Below are 26,334 nucleotides of genomic sequence, written 5' to 3'. Positions count from 1 at the left end.
TTAACACGATAGTATGACATACAATTTTAGTACCACTTGATTCATATTGTGCTTTTAAATGAAAATGAAAGGAACACACAGGAAAGTAGCTTCTTATCTTCCTAGATACAGCCTCCAAGAGTGCCTCTGCTGTGTTCTGGAGTGAGTTTGAAGAAGTTCAGGTAATCATCTCCTAAACAGCAGCTTAACTTAAAGTGCATCTTCATTTTCATCCTACCACTAAAAGCTTGCTTATTGACCTCTTTCTTTCCTGTCTTCTAAATTTGGATTGGCTGTCAGTTAGACTTGCATCTGTTGCTCAATTGCAGGATTCATTTGCTTCTTTTTCTCTTGCGGTGTATTTCTGAATGTTTTATAACTTTAGGTATGGGTAATGTACATATATGCATATCCTTCTTGGTTAGGAGTTTTCAGAATTCTCTATTTAAATAACGAATGTATGTATTCCCTATTTCTTGTTTTGCGCTGACTTAACATTTAAGCTTTGCTTATTAAAATTTGTTTTATGCTTTCTCTTTAGAATGTAAGCTCTTCATGGGCAGTGGTCATGTATTTGTAACTTCCCTAGAATCTAGTATTTTATTATGTACATAATGAACATGTAATAAATATTGATTAGATGAGATTCTAAAATACTGTCATTTTCATTAAGACTAACAAGTATATAAAAAGTATCTTTTAAAAAAACTTTGGAAGGTATGATATTAAAAAAAGTTGTTCTCATTAGTTCATATTGTCATGCTTCGTAACATCAATGTATGAGACCTTGGGGTCATGACTAGAAGTGGAAAATTACAACTTGAGAGTGCCAAGATCAAGACCCATCATTCATTATAATCAGCCAGTTGCTGGAGCAGGCCTGGGTTTCCATCCTTTTCTTGTCAGGTTTTAAGGTTCTAACCATATGTTCAGACTTCACAAAAACAGAATGATAAGTTCTATAGAATCTCAAAACAATTCTGGACTTTAGTCATAGAAGAAAGGACCTTTTAGTTCTGCTTTTGTTGTACTCTGAAACATAATCCAATGTGTTATTTATTTAAGAAATTATTTCATAAATTTGTCATATGTCATATTTAATATGAATTGAAACTTATGGCGATCTTATAATTTTTCTTTTAAGATCATAAAATTTCTTAAGAACTTCTATTTCCTAGAACTTTAATATTATATGTCATAGCTAACCTGTGTTACAGCTTCAGTTTTATTCTCTAGACCAACATATTGCTTTATTTTTCTCCTTTTCTTTCTTCCAGATTCCTTAGTCACTCTAGCAGTTCTTCCACTTCAAGGAGACCTCCAATCCATTAACCCTATCACTTTTGCTTGATTTGAATGCCTTTCCTCTTCTCCTCAATGTCTCCCTTCTCTTTTTTTCCTAGCTAAATTCTCTCTTATCCTAGCTAAATTTTCATGGTTTATCATTACTGTCATTCACTTGCAAACATTCATGGCTCCTTTGCCTATCATTCCCTTAGTTCACATTCTTTGGGCAAAATCTGAACACTAGATAAAACCCATCCATCCGTTTACTTCATGCATGTACATGAAGCAGCTGAACATGTCTGGAGAAAACACAGTGTTGTTGACTTTCTTTGCTTTAAATGCAGTACTGAAAATCTCAAATGTGTTGCGTAATATGTAGCCTTGCAGTCTTACTTCACCTCCTTGGTATACCCCACTGTTCATGCTACACCTTCTCTTCATACTCTTACCCTCATTCCTCTTCATTTTCAGCCTGCTTTCTAAGTAATTAAAAAAGAAGAAAACAATTGGAGCTCTTTTATTTTCCCATTCAAATCTACCACTCTACCAGCAAGCCACATTCTCTTGCCTTTTCTGCTATTCAGTGGGCGAACTGTTTCAGGTTGTATCAAAGGCCTCTTCTACTTAGGCTTGAATCTTATCTTCTATAGCCACCCTCAAGGATTCTGCTCCTGCAATTATGCCCTTTGCTCCATCACTGATTTTTTTTTCTTTCCCTGCTGAATAGAATATGGTAAACAACCATATTCCACTTTTTAGAAACCTTCTTTGACCTTGCCTCCTATTTTTTCTACCCCATTTCTCTGTCCCTATTCACAGTGAACTTCATAAAGTCTTGCTTATTTATAGCCTCTGTCTACTTGTCTCAATTTCTTCACCTCACATTTTTTCTTCAGCCCATTCAAGTTAGGCTTCAGTCTGCATTATTTCACCCAAAATTCTTTCAGTGTGTTCATCTGATAGCACGTCTCTTAGTAATGATCATGTCAAAACAGTGTTTCCTAAATTTGGGAAAGGTGTCAGTCATTCTTAAGCTTTTTTTATCCTGAGAATAATGATTTTTAATTCTTTTGATGTGGGGGATAGTTCCATTTAGGGTAGGTCAGAGTCATTCATTATACTGAGAATTTGAGAACGTGGTGGCATGATACATTTGCTTTGAATAAAAGGATTTAACAGATAGCATTGGCAAGTTTTTAACAGTCTGATTTTGGAGTGGTATCTGATTAAAAGTTGCCGGATGACCAGCATCTACCCCCCCCCTAAAAAAAAAAGTGATAATTTTGGTAACTTTGTATTTATACACTGTTTTAGTCCGTTTTGTGTTGCTATAACAGAATACCTGAGACTGGGTAACTTATAAGGAAAAGAGGTTTATTTGGCTTACGATTCCGGGACAGTTGCATCTGGCGTGGGCCTCAGGCTGCTGCTACTCATGGCGGAACGTGGGGGTGGCTACAAGCAGATCACATGGCGAGACGAAGCAAGAGAGAGAGAGAGAGGAGGTGCCAGGGCCCTATAAACAACAAGCTCTCGCAGGAACTAATAGAGCAAGAACTCACTCATTACTCCCCCATCTCCCAGGGAGAACATTAATCCATTCATGAGGGATCCACCCCAGTGACTCAATCAGTTTCCAACACTGCCACATTGGGGATCAAATTTCCACATGAGTTTTGCAGGGTACAACACATCCAAACTCCATCATACACTGTGTATAATTAAAATATAGTGTCCTACATGCCGGTGTACCTCTTGCTACTAAAGAAGGAGAGTGAGTAAGGGTCTTTAAAACAGAAACTCATTGTAGTTGCACCATGGCCCATAAAATTTAGAGAAGGCAATCTTTGGAGAATATTTTACTAAAGGGGAGAATGAATTTGAAACATAAGTATATATTTTTAATAAATTTATGAGAGCAACAATCTTTAATTCCAAAAAAAACCTGAATCTTGCTGTCAGTATTTAAGAAAGATGCCAGCAATTTACTATTTCAGAAACTTATTACTTGTTCATTATTGGTACTACATGGAATATACTATTTGTATATCTCTCTTCTACTATAAGAAATGTGGTGGAGAAGAAACATCAACTTGATGTCAGAAGACCTGAATTTAGTGTTGTCCTCCACCACTAACATATTGTCTGACTGTTCTAGACTTCATTGTAAGGGGAGAGTTGCAATATTTTTAACTGTGCTCTCACAGTGATTTCACATAAAAAGCTTAGAATTTACTAGGTTAGGTTATGTGTTTGTGTAAATTTTTTAAGCTTTGGAGTTGTCTTCAAGAGCTAAGCTTCACTTATCTAAATATATTAACTATACTTCAACATAGATTTGACTTTTAATTTTACAATTGTAAAAGCAGTGACTTCATTCTAGTGTGTTAGATGATGATAGATGTATATAGAATAGTGACTGTTCTAGAGTGTTAGATTATTACAGACATAAATAACTACATTCAAACAGATTTCTAAATGTACGTGCATTGTTTTATTCATTCAGAATAGAGGTATGCATATGATATTACTGAAATCATTTTTTTAAAGAGCTAATGTTAAATTTTAATTTAAAATTTATTTTATGGTTTCTTGTCAGTGTTTTATACGCACTTTAAACTCATAGCCAGTTTTGTTTAGTGTGCAATTTTCCAGCAAAAACACATTTAGGGAAAAGTGGAGAAGTTTATTTTAACTGCTTATTTTCTTCAGTTTTCAAGGTCATGAAGTTCCTCATAAGTCATGTTATGTGATATCATATGAAAAATTAGCCTATTAAACATTGAAAAAGCTATTTCTATATACTTTCTTCTTTTTCATAATCTTTCAAATAAGTATAATTAATGGAATTTGAGTCAGTTTTAAGACATAGAAGTACTTTGTTTGTTTCACTTATATGTATTTAAAACATTAGCTCGAATTTTAGATGCCCAAATATTATGTATTACAAAATCCTTCACTCTGTAATTTGTTTAAAATCATAATTTGTTTAAATCATAGTCTCAGTTGAGATTTAAAGTTTATTTCCAACAAGACTATTTGAAATCATTGTATTTTATTCCAATGGAAACTTTTTAAAATGGAGGGTGGTAAGAGCTGGTAAGAACAGAAAGGGAAATTCACCAAATACAAATGTAGTAACTTGGCTAAAAGACTAATTAATTATCTAATAAATTTAGCAGTGCAGTATATCGAGAGGTATGTTGATATTATATGGGCACAAAGCACTTCTGATAGTAGATTCATCAGTTTAATATGTGATCTCTCTTTGCATGCACGAATAGAGATTAAAAATTTTGGTTGCATTAATTTAAAATATGGAGAAATTAATATTGAGATTTTTTTTTTTTGGCATCTGGCCAGTGCAGGAATCGAACCCTGGACCTTGGTGTTATCAACACCACACTCTAACCAACTGAGCTAACCAGCTAGCCCTAAGAATTTATTTTAAAAATATTACTCAGTTATATATGCCTTTTAAAAAATACAGGTACAGCCAAAAGAATGGAAATAACTAGTGCACTTTATTTTCCTTTTAGCTTCTGGAGCCTGTCTGCCACCAGCTGTTTGAGCTCTATCGTAGCTCTGAAGTTCGACTTAAGAGGTTCACACTGCAGTTCTTGCCAGAGTTGATGTGGGTTTATTTACGGCTTACAGTTAGTCGGGACAGACAGAGTAATGGTTGCATTGAAGCACTTCTGTTAGGAATTTACAATTTGGTAAGTTGAAAATGATAGTTTGGGAAACTTTAAGTATTATTTAAAGTCCTCTGAAATGATACTTAAGGAATGTTTAGAGAAAAATAAATTGAAATGTCTACTGAATAATTTGAGCTAATTAAGTTGAGTACTGAGGTAAGTATTGATGTATTTTTTATAAAGTAGGTAAAACTTTATAATTGATAGCATTATTAATATTTTGTGATTTATTTCTTCAAATTATTTTATTTGACCAATATTTATGGATCCTTTCTGTGTAAGGCTTTGAGTTGGACACCGAAAATACAAAGAATTAGATGTGGAACCTACTTTTAAGGAACTTCTGCTCTGTTAGAGAAGACATGTTTACAGATGACTAAATAAAATTTCAGACAAACTCAGATGCTGAGTTACCATGGCAAGCTTTATTAAGAAGATGACATCTAAGCTGTCCCTTATGAAGAGGTATAGTTTTGATAGGTTGAGATTAGGAGTAGGAGAGATTTCAGGAAGAAATAATCAAATGAGCATAAGCAAAGAGGCAGGAAAGTCAGTCTTGTTCTGGAAATAGAAAGTAATTTTGTTTGAAGCACAGAATACTCACATATATACAAACTGGAAAAGACTAAGTGTCAGTTTTAGAGAGTTTTTAAAGTGAAGATTTTAGGTTTTCTTTAATAGGCATTTGGAAAGCAATTAGAGGGTTTTGAACAGAAGAATTACATTATGTAGTGGGAAGATAAATCTGGTGGTGATATGCAAAGAGACCGTGGTATTGTAAGTTTGATTTAGTCACCATTCCTTATATTTTGAAAGCTACATATATAATTGAGAAGAGTAGGGGAAGTGGACGTGGGATTTCTGTTTCTCTCAGGGGAGGATATCTGTTAAGGGGAAAAGGTCCAAATACACTGTTATGGCATATTAGGATTTTTAAAATCTGAGTAAGAACACAGTGGAAACTAAAGGGAGAAAAGAAACCACTAATGCTTCTGAGATGACAGAGATGAAGATGGAGACTTGATTAATTTTGCAAGATGGAAAGAGCATACTCTAGAAAGGAAAGAACTTAAATGTTATGAGGACTATAGGAAGCAAGATGAAAAGGTGGAGGAGAGTTTGGGAACATAGGAACATTTATATAGGACCCTTCTGAAGATTTGGGCAGTAAGGTCCCTTTTCTTGTGCAAAGCAAGGGAACAAAGTAGCACAGCATCATAGTTCCACCCTCAAGTGTCTCTGTACAGAATTGGATGGTTACTTGAACTCATCAATAAAGAATCATGAATTTTATGAATATATCTTGGAGTCACTGAGAGGGTATTGATTGTGAAACCACCAGCATAAAACTTCTGCTTTTATTTAGCTTTAGGATTTGGAGCTTGCTTATATAAATTCCCAATGCAAAGTGTAGTTTGATCATAAAAATGTGATATAGCAATTTGTACATTTATTAATAATTATTTGATAATATATATTTGATGCTACACTGTTCATGAAGCTCTTCATTCTAAATTTTGTGGATCTTAAACATTATTACTCTGTTTTTTTCCTCATGATGCCTAGTTTAGGACATTGAAATTTCTGCCCTTTGAAGTCTTGTATTCTATGCATTTAGTATGCATTGTAAACAAATACTTTATATAATAAAGTTCTGTTTTATCATTGAGAGGTAATAAAGTACAGGAAAATTGAGTCACACAATAAATAACTATTCTTTTCTACCAGTGCGCACTCTAAGTATTATCACTTAAAAAATCATTAGAAAACCTTTCCATCACTAGAAGTCTCAAGGAAAGAGCATGGGCTTTAGAATCTCTTGTATTCAGTTCAAAACCATGTTTTGCCACTTACTGGCTATTTTAAATTTGGGCAAGTTACTTAATATTTTGACTTCAGTTGCCTCATCTGTAAAACAGAAAAAACATTGCTAGTAGGATTAAAAATAATTTGCATAATTCAGCATGTTTCCTAAGATGTTTAATAAATGTTTATCTTTATTATTATCATAATTAAAAGTGGGGTTTTTAAAAATGAAAAGCTGTTCTAGGAATGAAATTCTGTACTTGGCCAACTTGCCTGATTGTTTTTTCTTTTAAAGCAGGAAATTGTTTTATTTATCACTCTGTTTTCCCACAGTGCTTATCACAAGCACTTAGTATATGTTTGATTTAATAGAGTTTAATGTTCTAGATTTTGCAAAGCAGAATGTTTGACAAGTTATTGGCAGTACTTGTTAGTGCTATGGTTTAATTATCTTTTGACATCTCAAAAATAGTGTACTATAAAAAATGGACCAGTTATATTTCAGAAATGCAATCTCAGGCTCTGACTTCTTTTAATTCCCTTGATATTTTTGGTTTCTCTTCTCTGTGGTTCTCAGTTTTTCTTACACACTGGGTTTCCTCTATATACTCATTTCTCATTTTCCTCTTTCCCTCTCCAGCACTTCTTTGCCTTAAACAGCCCCAGGGGGAGTTTTATATTGCCCTCAGCTTAAACAAATTTCAGCCCACTGTTCTTCACAAATACAAAGATAAATTTAAAATATTTGGCTTAATCTGAAATTTAGGAATGAAAATTAAGATGTTTTTGTCTAATTTAAATCAGAGTCATTCATCTTAGCATAGACTTTCTTGAAGCACAGTGGCCCAGATGTGGTGGTAACTAGTTTGACTACAAAGAAGTTAAATGACTTCTCAAGGGACTTTTAAAACCTACTTTCCTGCCAAACTTAGAGGTATAGCCATTGTTCACATATAATTGGTACTCTCCTATGACATAATCAGAGATGAGCCCTATAGGGAAGTTCTTTTGGTTTTTTTTTTTTTTTTGGTTGTTTTGTTGTATCTTCCTTTTATGGCATGCACCTACTCAACCTCTGACCTAGGTCTTCTAAGGACAATCTTCTGTCTATGGATTTTATGCCACTGTTGTATACTAATATGAGTTGTAAGAGAAACAGACAAAAATAAGGCAGTGGGGAAAAGGAATGGTACAGCAGCATTTCACTCCTCTGATTACTGCTGTTTGTGGGCAGATATTTGTTGATACCTGAGGACGATTGGCAGTGCCAGAAACTAGAGAAAGAAAGGACACCTTTGTCCTTTTTTGTGAAGAGATAAAATGCTTTTAAAATCACTGTAAGAATTTTCTTACAGCTTAGTATAAATTACCTAAATATGAATTTGGTTTTAATTACCTCGACTAATATTAATTATATTAAAATATGGCTTATTTCAGGCCATTAGTTTATTGCTGAATGATTGTGAGAGTTTCTTTTAGTCAAGATTCATTCTTAAATGTTCTCATCATTAAAAAAAAAAAGATTAACTATGTGAGGAGTTGGATATGTTAATTAGCTTGATTTTGGTAATCATTTCACAATATATACATATATCAAAACTTCACATTTTGTACCATAAATATATATAATTTTTATTTGTCAATTATACCTCAGTAAAGCTGGAAAAAAAGCATTCTATGTTAGAACAATGTGTTTTTCTTGTTTGAGTAAGTGTAGATCTCTTGGCTATGACCTTTAATTGTAATCTGTTTAGCTCAGCCATGTTTCTACTAAAAGGTTTTATCACTTATAATCTCCCTGTCCTGTGTATAAATTTAACATGAAAATTGATTGTGTGCCTGCTTCTTATCTTTGCTGCCATGTTGTATTTGATTTGGTATGTTATTTCGCTCAATATCTCTCTATAGTTTATAACTGTACTACCAAAGTGTACAAATATGCTAATAAGTTAGAAAAGATATTCTAGTACTGTGTAATCTTTATATGTTACTTTTTCTAAAAATCTTCCTCAATTGCCAATGATATATTCTTTAAATTAAGAAAGTTATTTCTTACTATATAGACCTGTGATTATTCATTTTTGTATGTTTTTTTGACTATAGGAGATTGCTGATAAAGATGGAAACAATAAAGTTCTGTCTTTCACTATCCCTTCCTTATCCAAGCCTTCAATATACCACGAAGTAAGTAACATTGGAAAGATGGAATTGATTAAAATTATATTGAGTAAGAGATAAAAAGTCAATTTCTTACCAGAGATAAATATTTCTGAAACATCTTTACTGATTTGCTTCTTAAAAGTAGATGTTTGAGGGCCGGCCTGTAGCTCACTTGGGAGAGTGTTGTGCTGATAACACCAAGGCCACAGGTTCAGATCCCCCTAGGTAGGGATGGCTGGTTGGCTTTCTTGGGAGAGCATGGTGCTGACAACACCAAATCAAGGGTTAAGATCTCCTTACCGGTCATCTTTTTTTAAAAAAAAATGTAGATGTTTGTTATTAATGATGTAAGACTGAAGTGTGTCAAGAGAGACAGAAATAAATTAATGGAAAATTTTCCTCAAAATTTCCACAAAAACTAGTGTACTTTTTTATTCTTCCCCCAGTACATTTTTTACTTTTTGTGAGAAATGCCCTCACCCGTCCAATGCCAAAGGATGGACACAGAGACACAAGGTACAGCAAAGCGAGACTTTAATTACAGCTTTATAAGGTTCGGGTGTCTGAAGGTCAGGCACATGGAAAAGGACTGTAGCAAGCAATTTATTTCCTAGTATGCAAGTCCTTCCCCTAGTCTCCTCATTGGCTGAGTACTACAGGGCGCACAATCTTCCCAAAGGATGACTAAAATTTATTACCCCCTTGCAAGGAATTCCTTTGTCTGGGGGCTCAGGAGAAGCCCCCAAAAAAGGCCTGCCTAAACCCTGTGAAGGGAGAAACACTAGGGAATGAAGAAAACAAAAGGGGCTAGGAACTAATTACCATCTCAATAAAACACCCTCAGATAAGTCATTTCTACAAATGAACCACTTAGATTATTTTCTTACACTTTTTTTATTAGTCTTTTATGAATTTTCAAAAATATTCTTTAATTTTTAAGCTCTTCCGTGTCACTTAGACACCTATGTTGGATGGATTTGTTTTTATTATTCTTTAGGAAAATGACTTCTTAGAAGAATGTTAACACTGTAATTGCCATTTTCAGTTTAAAGGAGTCTAATTGATGTATTCTAGCTGTTTAGTAACATATTTTTCTTATATTTATTTGGTTGAAGAATGTGAGAACACTGATAATCATATAGGTAGATGATACCTGTTAAGCTGAACTCTTTGTACCTGCTCTCTCTAAGTAAAATCCAATAAGGAAATGTGTTATGAATCAAATTTCTGGTCTGTAGTGGCCTTTAGTGCATAAAGTTGTAAGGAAAGCATTTAAAGAAACTTTACCATTATTCTCAAAATTGCATTCCATATTCCTACCAACACGCAGTATCCTGCCTGTCTCATAACTCTATGCAGCTATTAATTTTCTTAGTTAATTCCCCTGGGACTTTGTTTTTTGTTGGAAATAGGATGTCTCCTATTTAGCTAGGACTCATTTTAGCATAAATATTTTTGAGTAAGAGGTTATAATTAAGTTCTGTGTATCATGCTATGAAATAAAATGGAGGGTAATGAAGCATTAATGAATAGATGGTTCTCCTGCCTTTAGAAACATGAAATAAATTGTCAGTATCAATGAGACATTTGATCATAGTTTTCAATATTGTTTGTGTTATATGAGATAATTATAAACAATTGTACTTTGTTTTTGGAATACAAACAAATTTAAACTACTGTATTTTTAAACTTTGTCCTTTTCAGCAACTTTTCTTACTCTCTTTCCTAAAGATAGATTCATTCCATAATCTTCAAAAAACGAAACAATATATTTTTAGTTTTCTGTATTTTACATATATGATTTCCAAAAGGAGAATTCTACAATTTATATAGAATTTATGTAACTGAGATATGGAAAAGATTTTGAAAGAGAAGCATAAAGGATCTGAAACTGCCTTTAGTTAAAACAAAATTAAATACCATTGCATGATACAGATTTTTACTTCATTTTACAGACATTGTCTCATATTGTACTTTATTTTTGTAGCCCTCAACAATTGGATCCATGGCTTTGACAGAAGGGGCCTTGTGTCAACATGATCTCATCAGAGTTGTTTATAGTGATCTTCATCCTCAGAGGGAAACATTCACTGCACAAAACCGGTAACAGTCAAAACTGTAGATAGTAACAATTGTTAATTTATGCTTAATAGTTAACTATATAACTACAGTCACGCACTGCATAATGATGTTTTGGTCGATTACACTGATGTTCACACAATGATGAAATGGCCTAAAAATGCATTTCCCAGAATGTATTTCTGTAGTTAGGTGACACATGACACTGTACTTCATTCAGTTCAAGTTTGTCATGAGGAGAGTCTAATAGTTAAATACATCATATTAGTGAAATACATCATTTGTCCAATGCTTGGTATTATGTTATGGTCATTTCATATAAAGCAGTGTAAAACTAAAAGCTTGTGCCTGAAGTCAACCAAATCAGGATTCACACTCTGCAGTTTAGAAGCTTGCCCCCTCATGCTGTTTATCTACTCTCTACAGCTTGGTTCCTCCCTTGTAGAATGGGATTAGTACCTGAAGTTAGACAAACTGCTAAGTTTGAAGATACAGCCTCCAAGACTACCCTCAGTTCTGATACCAACTGAAAGTTTGGGGGGTTCCCAAAACTACTCTCTTGTTTGATAATTTGCTAGAAGGACTCACAGAACTTACTGAAAGCCACTACTTTCACCATTATGGTTTATTACGGGGAAAGGATACAGATTAAAATCAGCCAAAGAAAGAGATGCATAGGGTAGAGGATGGGGGGATTCCAAACACAAAGCTTCTGTTGTTTTTTCCCTTGGAGTTAGGATACATTACCCTTCCAGCATCAATTTGTGACAGTACACGGAGTATTGCCAAGTAGGGAAGCTCACTCAAGCTTTGATTTCCAGAGTTTTTATTAAGGTTTCATTATGTAGGTATAATTGATTAGTTTGATTGCTCAAATGGTTGATCTCAGTCTCCAGGTAGACTGATACAGTACGACCCAAAGCTTCTACCTTAAATTAAATGGTCGTTCTTTCTGGCATGGCCATGAAACTTCCAAATGTCAAATGTGGCCAGCCCCACCCTGAGTTCTGGTGTCACCAGCCCCTGCCCTAAACAAAGATACTCCTGTCAGATATGACATGATTATTTCTTAGAAGCAAAGGCCAGACCTCTTATTGGGCAAAGACAAATTCTAGGCAGTCCTGAAATATTATGGTTCGTCTTACAATATTTTGACTTCACAATTGTGCTAAAGCAGTTTGTATTCAGTAGAAACCGTACTTTAAGTGCCCATACAACCATTCTGTTTTTTACTTTCAGTATGGTATTCAATAAATTATGAGATATTTAACACATTATTATAAAATAGGCTTTGTGTTAGATGATTGATTTTGCCCAACTGTAGGCTAATGTAAAGTGCTCTGAGCACATTTAAGGTAGGCTAGGCTAAGCTATGATGTTTGGTAGGCTAGGCATATTAAATGCACTTTTGATTTTTGGTATTTTCCACTTACGATGGACTTACCAACACATAATCCCATCGTAAGTTGAGGAGCATTTGTGTTTACTACGCAGGCCATCCCTTGGCCTTTGGCCAAAGCTCTTCTAAGCAGAAACAATCATTTTATCTGGGCATCTACATTTACTATAGCATTTAGGTGATAGACATAGCAGTACTATCATTATGAATATGCTATTTGGAGGAACCAGTGTAGATGAGGGATAGATTTAAAGAAATAAATGATTTATTGTATAAAGCCACTGCATTCATTTTAATATTTTTGTACTAATTTGATTACTTCCACCCTCCCCATCTACCTTGTGATATACTTCTACAGAACTACTTGTCATAGAAATTAGGTGATGGTTACCTAAATGTAGTTCTTCATCAGGCCAGTCATTTTCCATTAGTATTAATCCTGAGGAGGCTTTAACTAAACTTACCAATACATTTGACCATGAAGATCAATATTGTAACCTTACCAACAGTGCCAGTGTTATGCTTTGTCGTAGGATGGCAGTAGATATAACCTGAAAAATAAAAGCCAAAGATACTGGCACATTATGAGAGTCTCAGTCATTCATTAACAATTATTTCAGTTAATCATCATATCATGTGACCAGAATATCTCCCAGAGCAATGCCACTCAAGTTTACAGGCTTCCATTCCACTTTATCATATTCTGAAAGCAGGAGTGGTCTCACCAACATCTGGCTTTACCCTTTCAGGTATCTCAAAATTATATCTGAGCTAATAGTATCATCTCTTGCTCTGAGCCTCTTTCGAGGTGCTAATGTAATACCGAATTCTCGCACATTGCATGACCCATTTATTCATTCCTTTATCTCAGCCATCATTACTCCCCCTCTTCTTTTATACTCAAACTTTTCTACCTTTGGAAGAGACATTAGGTTTGGCCACTGTATTGGTCCATACTGCTGGCAGTAATGCTAGTCTAGCAAGTGCCTCCCCTTCAGTCCACTCCTAACCATATATAGGGTAGATTTGCATAGGTACAAAACTAGTGTGCTGTCTCGACTACAAGGCAATACTCTACATTCTCTGTCAACCCAATTTTACTACATGGGATGAAAGCACTACCTACCCCATCAGGCCTTTAGGATCTGACATAAAGGTTTAAAGGTATAGTTCTCTGTTCTTGCTTAGGAATCACCATTGCCTCTGGCACCCCACAGTTGCAGCCCTGGTACTGGGGCCACTGCCTTAGGTAGGGGGTGATGTGATGAAAAAAGGGAAAAAGTTTAGTTATACCACCATCTTCTCTCTCTTCCCCTGACCCCATGGGAAGAATTGCATAGTCATACCAGCATCATCCCTCCAACCACCTCTCTTCGAATGCCTCAGAAAAGCAGAGGATTCTATTCAGTGATTATCAGCCCTTTCTTGGCCTCCCTCATGTTAAATATATGTGCCTGAAGGCCTGTAAGCTAGCCCTTCATGCTTTTATCTTTCCACCCACCCTTTTTAGACCACAAATGTTTTAATTGGCCCAGTTCTTTTCTTTTTCAATTGCTTGTTCCATTCCATTCAGTTCAATTGCATGTTCCAAAGAGATACCCTGAGGATATCTCTTTGCACATTGTTGGGCCTTATGGGCTGTAAAGTGTGTTCCTTGCTGAAGAAATGTGACTTCGCAGTTCATATTGATGTGATATCTTCTGTTCTCCTTTTGTTTGTTTGTTTGGTTTGTTGGTTGGTTGTTTTTTGTGACAACTGGCTGGTACAGGGATTGAACCCTGGACCTTTGTGTTATTAGCGCCATGCTCTAAACAACTGAGCTAACCAGCTAGCCCTGTTTTGGTCCTTTTATAGCACTCTGAGCATTTGATCTACAATCTCATAAGCAAAGCCCAATGCAGAGTAAGTGTCTATTTTTGTCAGGACTCATTTATAGCCTCTAGGGGCTACTGGCATCAGTCAAATTTGCCAGCTATATGCAGTGTCTTCGCCCAGGGGAATCTGTCCCATAGCTATCTATAGTCTTTGTCTCTCTTATTGGCATTTTATGCCTCAGAACCTGCAAAAAGAATATGTCTAAATTCAGCCCATCTCTGCATTGCTGTACTACTGCCATGTCCATTCATTTTGTGGACCCAGTTGGCCACCTCAGGTGGAGCACACTGAGATATCTACTCATTAGTCCCAGTCACCTTCTGATTCTAGAAGGGGATTTTCCTGATGTACATTGGCAAATCCTACTTTAATGCACTCTTCATGTTACTGAACCAAGTGGGGTCTGTTTGCCTATGTGCCATGGAAAGCCAATCACCGAAGCACATGTCTTTGCAGTAGAGAAAGGTTTAGGCACAAGGTGGCCATGTGAGAAGGTGGAAGATTTACATCACAGCAGAGCCTTCCCCACAATGGGCAAGGTAGTACATTTATGGGGAAGTGGTTAAGGACAGTGCAAGATGCGGGGGATCATGATTGGCTAAAGGATTTGGAGGAGTCCATCAGTGATCTGCGTGCAGGCCCAAGCTGTCTGCATGTTCAGAAGATGGTGGCATTAGAAGGATCTGGAGGTGGAACCCTCAGCCGTCTGATGTCAAAAGGTCAGACGTTCATGCAGGCTCAGTAGAGAGGTCTGCAGGCTCAGCCAGCCTAGCCTGGTATGTGTTGGGCCACACTAATTCCAATGATCCTGGAAAAGAATCCTTAGGCACACAACTCATGACTTCTTGCCAGAGTCCTTAACTTAAAGGGCAGATAGGGAGAAAAAGAATGAGAGGTTGTTAGGGAAATTTACTGAAGGATCTAACAATTTGAAAAGGGAATAAATTTAAACTAAAAGCCAGTTACACTGAAACTACCATAGTGATTTTCATAGGGCTGTCTTCCATACGGGCACCCCATTAACAGGCTAGTTTTCTAGTACCCTTCTTTCTGCCTGACCACATGGTGTGGACATTGACCACCACTCATGAGCCGGTAAAAACCCAAACATAGCAGCAAACTGCATGCGGTTCAGCCAACCTGTCAAGCTCTTTGTTCTTACCTTCAATCAGAGTGGCAGTCTTCCAAACAGGATACTGTCTATTCACTTTAGAACTGCCATCCATAAACCAAGCAACTCTTTGTTTGTCAATGGAGGAAAATGAAGGAGAGCACCTGTTAAAGATGGAGGCACTCTTGCTCTCCAGGATGTAGACTGTCAGCAGAAATGCAAAAAGACTAGGTCAACAAAAATGTGCAAAGCTTAACTGCAAACCACAGACTTCCTATTGAGTTACCTAGGAGACGGGGAGGTATACGAGGGGTTTACAGCTGGGTAAAACATATATAAGACATGCTTTTACCCAATAAAGTTGCTTAGTGCATGCGCTAAGCCCCTGAACTTTGTGTCTGGTCTCTGGTTGATCACCTCTCCAGGCAGCAGCCCCTAGCTCAAGGTGTGCCTTGAGCAACTCACCTTGCTGCACTCTCTTGGCAGGGCTGCGTGTGGCTCTACTCCCTGAGGGACTCCTAGCAGAGGCTACATGAAACCCCCAGGACCAAGAGAAAGGTGCAGGTCAATAGAGAGCTGTTCATAGGGTATTTTCCAAATGGTAATGGAATCTGGCACCTACTCAGGTGGTACCAAAGTCAGCCAAGGGGAAAAAGAGACTCCCTGTTCCTGAGTGCTCTCAGTTCCTCTTTGCATTTTTCCGGTAACATGTTTCTACACAAAGCATTTCCATTTTATTACGGAACTCTTCTGAGCACTGCCCTCCTCATTAGAGCGTTTCTCTGACATCACCCAAGACATTATGGATACTTCGGGCTTCAGGATTATTTTACGTCCTTCAGTCATAGGGGCAGTCTCAGTTGGTGCCTAGTGACAAGCTAGTTGTCTCTCAAATGGAAATTTTCTGGTCCCAAATCCCAGCAGTTGTCACTGGTTGGCATTTATTGGCTTTTACTATAAGCCTCAGCTTGTACTCCACAAAGGGCTCTTGTATAGCAAATTAATGACCTGTGTTTGCTTGGGCAGTCTTATTGGTTCTCATTTAGCATGTTCAATTAATTTCGGCAGAAGGATGGATTTGTATGCCTTCTGTTTTACAATACTAGGTAGGGGAAGCATTCCCAGACAGAGAAAATATCCATTTCCATAATGCATTCGGGTAAAGGAGATACGATCACATTATGTAAACTCCATTTACCCTTTCATCTTAATCTTATCAACCATTGCCTTCCTATATCCTCCCAATGTAGCTATAGCTTTAGAATTTACCAACAAGATCTGTGTCACCAGCCCCCATCCCAAATAAAGATACTTATAGCAGGTATGACTTGGGTTACCTCCCAGAAGCTGAGGACCAAGCCCAGACCTCTCTTTAGGCATGGCCAAATTCTTTACCTCACAATACCCTTCATGGTCATTGTGAGGAATAAATGAGGTGATACCCAAAAAACGCTTAGCACAGTGCCTGACAGATAATAAAATGTTAGCAGATTCTACTTGTTATATGATATTTTATGTTCCTAGTATAATATTTCTCTTACCTCATTAGTTATTATAATATTAGAGCTATGGAAGGAATATAGGATCAAGCAAATTTCCATAGTCATTGACCTTTGATGAAGCTCTTCAGTCTGGAATTCTGGTTCTTCTTATGGTCTTCCCAATATTATACATATGATAGGAAATGCAACATCATTCCTTGTGTCCTGACTCATTGTTTTGGAATTCAGCTTTAATGAGCGTCCTGTGTTAGCCAGTAGGGTGCTTTATAACACTTGGAAAAGGCCTTATCCCAACTTAAAGTCACAACTTAATTTTTTTTTTTATATAGTAATTAATGTTGGTTTACTGAAATCCTTCAGCAATATAAAATTTATATTAACAGTAGTGGTTCATGAGTACAGTCTGCAGACAGGCTTGCATAAAAATCATCTGATTACCTGTTTTTTGTTTTCTAATTAAAATTTTTTTATTATTTACTTGTGGTAAATTTTAAATAGTACAGAGTGCAAGGGGTCTTCAAAAAGTTCATGGAAAGATTCACATTATCTTTTAATTCTGTTTTTCCACAAACTTTTTGAAGTATCCCTATATAAAGTGAAAATAGACAAGAGTACAAAGAGAAAACTAAATGTGTCTTCTTCCCTCTAATCACCCATTTCCACTCCCAGTAGTTAAACTATTAGCAGTTTATATAGATAGATAGATAGATAGATAGATAGATAGATAGATAGATAGATAGATAGATAGATAGATAGATAGTTAGTTAGTTAGTTAGTTAGTTAGTTAGTTGGGGGGGGCGGGGCTGGCTGGCCAGTATGGGTATCCAAACCCTTGACCTTCGTGTTATAACACGAGAGCTAACTGGCCAACCCATGTTAGCAGTTTTTAAGGTGTCTTCCCAGAATAGTTTAATGCATGCAGAAGCATATATCAAACATTTAGGCCCATAGACACGGGGTTTAGTTGTACATGTTGTTCTACAATTTACTTTTTTCACTTAGCAATAGATCTCGGACTTCTTTATCTAGAAGAACATAGTGATCTCTTTATTCTTTTTTAATGACTACTTATCCCGTTTTATATGTGTACCATCAGTTTTTAGCCAGTCTCATATTGAGTAAATTTAGATTGTTTTTGACTTTTTGCTGCTGTAAACAATATTGCAAGGAACACATTTTTTTAAATATATACAAGGGTACTTCAAAAAGTTCATGGAGCCCTGGCCACTTGGCTCAGTTGGTTAGAACACAGCCTTGTGACAACAAGGTCAAGGATTTGGATCCCTGTACTGGCCAGCCACCAAAAAAGAAAAAAATTCATGGAAAGATTCATATTATCTTTTAATTCTATTTTCCACAGACTTTTTGAAGTACACTTATATTTGCATGAGAGCACAAAAATGTAGGACAGATTCCTAACAGTGAAATGTTATGCTAAAGAATGTCTGCTTTTTCAGTTTGAGTAGATATTGCCAAATTACCCTATCTAAAACAACTGCACCAATTGAATGTTCTACCAGTAGTTTGAGAGTGCCTATTTCCTCCTACTAACCCCCAATGCTGGGTATTTTCAAATTTCCTAATCTTTGCCAATCTGATAGTTAAAAACTGATGTCACATTGTTTACTACACACTCATTTAATTATGACTGGGCTTGAAAGCTTTTAATATGTTAATTCTTTATTTGTTTTCCTTGACCTGTAAACTGTGTCCTGTGTCCATTTTTCTTCTTGAGCTGTGTATTTTGTCCCTAGAGATTTGCAAGAGCTTTTTGAATATTGAGAAAAAGGCACTGTGTTTTACACGTTGCACATTTTCAGTTAATTATTAGCTTTAAATTTATTTTTTAAGTGAGATATAATTCACATACCATAAACTTCACCCTTAAAGTGTGCAATTGAGGGGGTTTTAGTATGTTCACAGGGTTATTCAACCACCACCACATTCTAATTCCAGAATTTCAGCATACCAAAAGAAACTTCATTGCCATTACAGTTACTCTCCCCTTCCCCCCAACCCCTGATAACCACTTATCTACTTTCTTTTCTTCTTTTTTTGTTTTGTTTTTCAGCTGGCTGGCACAGGGATTTGAACCCTTGTCCTTGGTGTTACCAGCACCATGCTCTAACCAGCTGAGCTAACCAGCCAGCCCCACTTATCTACATTCTATGTCTGTGCTTTTGTCTGTTCTAGAAATTTCATGTAACTGGATTCATACAACATGTAGCCTTTTGTGTCTGGCTTCTTTCACTTTAGCATGTTTTCAAGGTTCATTCTTGTGGTAGCATGTATCAGTACTTCCTTTTTATGACCCAATAATATTCCATTTTATAGATATACCGCATTCTGTTTATCCATTCATCAGTTGATGGACATTTGGCTTATTTCTGCTTTTTGGCTATTATGAATAACGTTGCTGTCTTAGTCCATTTGGGCTGCTATAACAAAATTACCTTAGACTTGGTAACTAATAAACAACAGAAACTTATTGCTCACAGTTTTTGAGATTATGAACTTCCAGGCAAAGCACCAGCAGAATCCATGTCTGGCAAGGGCTCATAGTCTCTGCTTCATAGATGGCACCTTCTAGCGGTGTCCTCACATCATAGAAAAGGTGAACAAGTTCCTTTAGGCCGCTTTTATAAAGGCACTAATCCCATTTATGAGGGCAGAGCCTTCATGACCTAATCATCTCTCAAAAGCCCTACCTCTTTATACCACCACATTGGGATATTCAACATATGAATTTTGGGGGAACACAAAAATTTAGACCATAGCAGCTGCTGTGAACATTCGTTTATAAATTTTTCTGTGAATGTGTTTTTAGTTATTTTCAGTATATACCTAGGAGTAGAATTACTGAGTAACATGATAATTCAACATTTAACTTTTTGAGGAACTATCATACTGTTTCCCAGATTGCATTCATCATTTTACATTCCCACCAGCAGTGTTTGAGAGTACCAGTTTCTCTATATCCACACCAACACTTGTTTTCTATCTTTTTGATTGTAGCCATCTTAGTGGGTGTGAACAGTCTTATTTCATTCTTGTATTGTTTTGTTTTTGCTATATGTTTTAGTTTTTTATATAATCGATTATATCAGGAATACATACACTCTTTTTTTCCCCAAAATTAAATATGCATTAACTTTATACAGTTTATTAAGAAAAACTGCTGGGCCGAGCCCGTGGCGCAGCGACGCTCCCGCCGCGGGTTCGGATTCTATATAGGAATGGCCGGTGCACTCACTGACTGAGTGCTGGTCACGGAAAAGACAAAAAAAAAAAAAAAAGAAAGAAAAAGAAAAACTGCAATCTCTAGCTTCCTCTTTGTTCCATTTCCCCTTTCCCAAATGTAAGGACTTTTAACCAGTGGTTCTCAACCAGGGCAGTTCTGTCCCCTCTCCTCCCCACAATCAGGGACCATTTAGTAATATCTGGAGATTTGTTTGTCACAGCTGCGTCGGGGAGGACTGCTGCAGGTGTCTAGTGTGTGTAGAGTCAAGGATGCAGCTCAGTATCCTACAATGCACAGGACAACCCCAGCAATAAACACTTACCTGACCCCTAACTGCCAATAATGCCAAGGTTTAGGAACTCTGCTTTTAACTGATTCTTTTGATATTTACTTTCATATCTTTGAGTAACTTTCTGTTTCTTAATTTTTCAGTTTTGAGTATTGTCTAATAACTTACCTCCATGAAAGATGAAGATTTAGCTCTTTCCTTCATCCTTATGTGCTATCAATGTAGTTATGTTGTAATTGTAGAAAACTGGTTATTCAGATTTCTCATTTTTTCCCATTACCATTTACTACACCAACATAAAAAAATGGCATTTTACACAAAAAGTTTGACGTTTAAAGACAAAATAGAAAAGGGAGGATTTTTACAATGTGATGAACTCATCTTAGAGTACATGATTTATAAATACATAGATATCCATGCATTCTTTTATAGTGATAGCTACTGGTGGAGTGAGAACTTTTAAATAGTTGATCTAGATAGATTCCTTTTCATTCCAGCTGACTCTTTATATTGATAATACCAGGAGGCTCAAGAGCTAGCTGCTGTGGTCACTGTCACATTCATCCCAGCCTCCTTTCTAAGCCTGTAGCTGATGATGAAAATGTAATAAATGTTCTGCCTTAGCCTTGATTTTTTTTTTGTATTAATTCACATCTGATAGTAAACTGTGGCAGGTCTTCCATTTCAATCCCATCAGCCATTGCCACCACCTTGTCTGAAAGGTCTTTATTGTAGCTGCAGCCCTGGAAGATGTGGTTGGCCCAGACCATGGAGAGTGATAGCAGCTGATCCAGGTAGTTGCCATAGTCAGGCAGGTGTCACAGGATAATTCCATGGAGGCTTTCCATTGCTTCTTGCTCTTGGAGTAGGAGTGGAACTGCCTGGCAAAGTCAGCTGCTTGTTGTACCCCGAAACCAGCTTCTCCATTGCAAGGGTACTCACCTGAGGCCACCGAGGACCCCAGATTTCTCATTATTATAAGTGTCCTTTGTTCATGCAGAACTAGTCAGTGCTGAGCTTTTTGTTTTTCTTGGAGCTCCTAATTATCCTTTTATATTTTTCTTCTTTGTTTATTACTTTGTTGAATTATTATTTGTAATTCAACCCCTGCAAATTTTCTGTCAGTTGTCTGAATCTCTTTTCACGATCTTCATTCACAGGGCCAGCCCATGGCTCACTTGGGAGAGTGTGGTGCTGATGGCACCAGGGCCATGGGTTCGGATCCCTGTGTAGGGATGGCTGGTTGGCTCACTTGGGAGAGCATGGTACTGACAACACCAAGTCAAGGGTTGGGATCCCCTTACTGGTCATCTTAAAAGAAAAAAAGATCCTCATTCACATCAGTTATTCTCTCAATTTATTCTTCCTGAAAAAGAGGCTCCTGGAGCCTTTTGACTTACTCTGATCTGAACTGTGTTGCCCTCTTTGCCTGGTGTATGGTTATTATCTCAGATCTCCATTGACCATGATCCTGGAAATTCTCCTCACCTTTTTCCCATGTGGATTTACTGTTTCCTGTACCCCATATCTCATTCTTTGTTCCTAATTTTCTGAAATTTCACTGTAATATTTCTTGGTGTGGGTTGATTTCATCCATTGCACTGAGCACTAGGTGAACCTTTTTGATTTGGGAACTCATGACCTTCAGACTGGGAAATTTTCTTGATTTGGATGTTGTCTCCTAGAGTGGTGAGTGGTCAGCTTTCCTTTCCTTATTTGCCATATCTTTTTCTTTTTGTTTTACTTTCTGGGTAATTTCCTTAACTTCATCCACCAATTATTTTTTTGGATTTTAATTTCTGCAATTTTATTTTGTATATCAAAAGCCTTTTTATTGTTGTTGTTCTCTGAACGGTCTTTTCAAATAGATCCTGTTCTTCCTTTGTTTTAGAAACAGGATCTTCTGTTATATTTTTGAGAATGTTAATGATAATTTGCTTTATTCAAAGTTATTTTTTCTCTTCGCATGCTCTGTTTCCTCAAATTGCCTTGTTTTTCTTTTTCTATTTCTTTATTTTAGTTTCTTTTTTATATTAGTGGAGTTCCTTAGATTCTGGTAATCGTTTTTTCCCCTCATATTTAATAGTAGGAGAATAAAAAATGAGAAGCTCTGACCATGTTAGTAGGGCTAATTGATAATCATAGGGTGATCTCACTGGCCATTCAGTTGGGAAATTTCCCAAGGCCATATCTTTAAGTCTTTCTTCTTAGTGTGTTAAATTCCCTAGACTTAACTCTTACAGTCTCTTAAACTAGAGGTCTGGCTGCTAGCATTCTGGTGGCCTTGTTGAGAAAGAGAGCTTGAGGTCTCAATATCCAGTAGGGCATATTTCAGTTAATCTTCCTGTTTTCAGTATGGTATACCCCTGCACTAGCACACCACCCTCTATCCCCCATCACAGTTGTGCCTGGTGGCTCCCAGGTAGAAACTCTCTTTTATCCTTTCAGAAAATAAATATCTACTCTTTTACCTAGGTATGTGGAGAAAGAGAAAGGATCTGAGGATATGACTCCTTCTGAGTCAGACTTTCAACTTTTCATTTTGAAATAATTTTAGACTTACCAAAAAATGTTGTAAAAATAGTACAAAGAGTTTCCATATACCCTTTACCATCCATCTATGGGAAGCTTTTTAGAATCACAACTTCCTTGGGTCCTGCCCCTAGAGATTCTAATTGGGCCAATCTGGGTAAGACACAGAATATAGGTTTTTAAAAAGGACCTTGGAGCCACTTTCTTAGAGATTATGAAGATTAGGAAACCATTAATTTATTCATTCAATAGTAGTACTCATTCAATAAATATTTATTGAGCAATTATAATGTATCAGACACTGTGCTGGACACTAGTGGTAGAGATTAATAAATCAGGGTCTCTGTCCTAAAGTTGCTTGTCACTAAATGGGTGAAAGAGAGGTAGAGGCAGAGTTACAATTCAGTGTGATTAAATGCTGTATTAGAGCTACACCGATAAGGGACCAGTTTCCTTTAGCTGGTAGAAATAAGAATGGCTTTGTGGCTAAGGTAAAAATTTGAGTCAGGACTTGAGACCAGTAGCAGGAGTTTCCCAAGTGAAAAAGTATATTGTAGTAAGAAGCAGAAGCATGAATAAAAGCAAGGAGTTATAAAACATTATGGCATGTTCATATAGTGGTAAGAAGACTGATGTAGTGTGATATATGTGGTGGGTAGTGGAGGGAAATAAGGCTGGAGAAGTAGATTGAAGGTGGATTTTAAAGGACCTTGTAATAAAGACTTTGTGATTTTTTTAAGGACATTGTGATAAGCTTGGATTTTATCATGCAGTCAGTAGGAAGATGGTGTGTTTCTGTTGGTGCAAGTCATCTGTTCAAGAGTGATGATTTATTTTTTAAAGAAGAAAATAGGGCTGGCTGGTTAGCGGATTTGGTTAGAGCATGGTGCTGATAACACCAAGGTCCATGGTTTAATCCCTGTACAAAAAAGAAAAGAAAATACAGATGTCAGCAAGGTATATGACTTGTAATAAGGAGAATAGATACAGGGAAATTATTGAGGAGGATGCTATGGTAATCTGATTGAGAAATCCTGAAGGTCAATATTAAGGCATTGTTATAACCTTCCAGTGAATAAATCGTTTACTACAGTCTCTAGTAGAAATAATTGTAATCTTTTTCCCTTGTGTTTGTTTCTTCTAGGTTTGAAGTCCTGAGTTTTCTAATGTTGTGTTATAATTCTGCTATTGTGTATATGCCTGCCTCATCTTACCAATCTCTTTGTCGGATGGGCTCCAGGTAAAAAGAGTAATTATTATTAATCTTCATATTCATTCATTTATTTGACAAATATTTATTGAGCACATTCTCTATGCTAGCCACTCTTATAACTTCTGGTGATACAGCAGTAAACAAACCTCATGGAGCTTACATTCCTATGGGAATATTTATCATCCCTCATGATTTCTTGAAAATTATTTCAGCATTAAAGAAATATTTTCTAGTTGAACATGGAGTTAAGCCAAGATACATAAGTTTGGGTTTGCTTAGTGATATACCAAATCACTCCCTGGCTGACAATTTTTATTTGTCACTTTAAGAGCTTGAGTACGTAGACTTATAGATGGAGAAGATCTTAAGGAATGTGAACCTTTTCCTTTATACGTTTCACAAATAAATCCCTGTGTTGGAGAAGATGATTAGCAATAACACCAATTATGTGTGTGTCTCATTTGTATGTGTGTATGGGTGTTCTGTGTGTCTCATAGATTATAATATTTATTAAATCAGAATTTCTAATAATTTGGACAGATCTAGGCTGAAATTTAAATTTCCACTTTAGAAAAAAAATGTAAGTAATATAGCTGTATTAGTTTTCTACTGCTGCATAGCAAATTACCACAATTTTAGCAGCGTTAAAATATCACACATTTAGTATTTCACAGTTTCTGTGGATCAGTAATCCAGGCATGATTTAGCCAGGTCCTCTGCTTAGGGTCTTACAAAGCTGCAGTTAAGATTTTGGCTGGAGTTGCAGTCTCATCTGAGACTCAACACTTTTGTTGGCAGAATTCAGTTCCTATGGTTGTAGGACTGAGGGCTTCAGTTTCTTGTTGGCTGTCTGCTGGAAGCCATCCTCAGCTCCTTGCCACATGGGCCTCCCACATAGGCAGCTTGCTTCTTCAAAGCCAGAGAAGGAATGAGAGAGACTCCAGCAAGACCTATTATCTTATTAACATAATCACATAATCTCATACACATAATCATGGAATCCCATTACTTTTGCTGTATTCTATTGATTAGAAGCAAGTTACAGGTCCCACCCTCACTCAAGGGGGAGGGGATGAATGACACAGGGCATGAATACCAGAAATTAAGGATCATGGCCCTACAGGAATCTGTCCACCACAAATGTTTTACTCAAATTCATATGTTGTTGTGTCACTTGGAAGAGAGTATGATCTCGTTTATAACAAAACATTAATTTTTCTAATCAGGGGAAAGCCAATCTAAATTAGCTATAACTTTGATTTTATATATTATGTTAACATAAATATATTATTTTCTCTTGCCTATAATATGATGATTAATGGCTAACAAAGTTCTTGTCTCTAACGTAGGTGTTGTTTTCAAGAGAATAAACTGTTTAAGCACTGACTGCCTACCCTGCAGATAAATTTGTTTATAAGTGACTATTTTTCATTCATTGAAAGAAATCTGCCAGCTCTCTTATGGCAACATTATTGTGGCCTTTAGTAGAGTTTCTTAACAACAAACATGATGGCATAGTTTAGTAGTCCTTAAGCTTTTGTTCACATGTCTCCTAAAGTATTTAGAAAAACTAAGTACTCCTTGTACGTTTTTAAGTGGACATTTAAAATTTTTCATCCTATCTTAAATAGATGCAAATGATATGATTTCCAGTATGCAAATATTAATATAATTTTTTAAAAATTGTGTTGGGTTACTACTTTAAATGTGTATAATGTAAATAACACAGTGATTTGATACCCGATCATCCATTTGAGGAATAAAAGAACAAGCTCTATTTTAACAGTCTGATGTTATTCTATTCCTTTTGCTTCCTTGAAATTGAGTTTCCGTTTCACTTTCCTCACGTAATTTCATCTTAATATAATGGTATTTTCAACTTGCAATTCTTTTATTGATCAGTTCTCTGTTGATAATTATACTTCTCTGCTACAAAAAATATGTAGATAAATTGAATTTTTAAAAAAAATTTCCTGAGACCATAAGGCACTAAACACCAAAAAACTTCTTCTGGACTCACCATTACAATTATCCTAATAAACTAATTGATTAAAATAATATAAATACATTACAACTTTTGGTAAGTATTACATAACTTTTTTGGAAGCATCTCTTAATGAGATGGAAGGTAGGGAGTTGTTTATGGTACTTTGATTAAAAATG

General features: G+C 36.2%; 1 protein-coding gene and 1 non-coding gene across 6 annotated transcripts in view; one reads left to right on the top strand and one right to left on the bottom strand.

The window, feature by feature from the left end:
* HYCC2 (hyccin PI4KA lipid kinase complex subunit 2) overlaps positions 1-26,334 on the top strand; it is a 70,689-nt gene that overhangs the window by 30,416 nt on the left and 13,939 nt on the right. For 4 of the 5 annotated variants that reach the window (XM_063094647.1, XM_063094654.1, XM_063094659.1 and 1 more), the window contains 4 exons: positions 4,806-4,985; positions 8,874-8,954; positions 10,918-11,033; positions 24,103-24,198. In XM_063094647.1, the coding sequence (XP_062950717.1) occupies positions 4,806-4,985; positions 8,874-8,954; positions 10,918-11,033; positions 24,103-24,198 (473 nt within the window). Of the gene's footprint in view, positions 1-105; positions 162-4,805; positions 4,986-8,873; positions 8,955-10,917; positions 11,034-24,102; positions 24,199-26,334 lie in introns of all 5 variants that reach the window. The other variant, XM_063094664.1, reaches the window with a different exon arrangement.
* On the bottom strand, positions 18,969-19,043 carry TRNAT-GGU (transfer RNA threonine (anticodon GGU)). The gene has a single exon. It is a non-coding gene; the product is annotated as a tRNA-Thr (tRNA).

This window comes from Cynocephalus volans, chromosome 1 (assembly GCF_027409185.1).
Source record: "Cynocephalus volans isolate mCynVol1 chromosome 1, mCynVol1.pri, whole genome shotgun sequence".
Classification (NCBI taxonomy): Eukaryota; Metazoa; Chordata; class Mammalia; order Dermoptera; family Cynocephalidae; genus Cynocephalus; species Cynocephalus volans.
The sequence above is the reverse complement of the archived record's forward strand: the minus strand, read 5'-3'. Positions and strand labels throughout refer to the sequence as shown.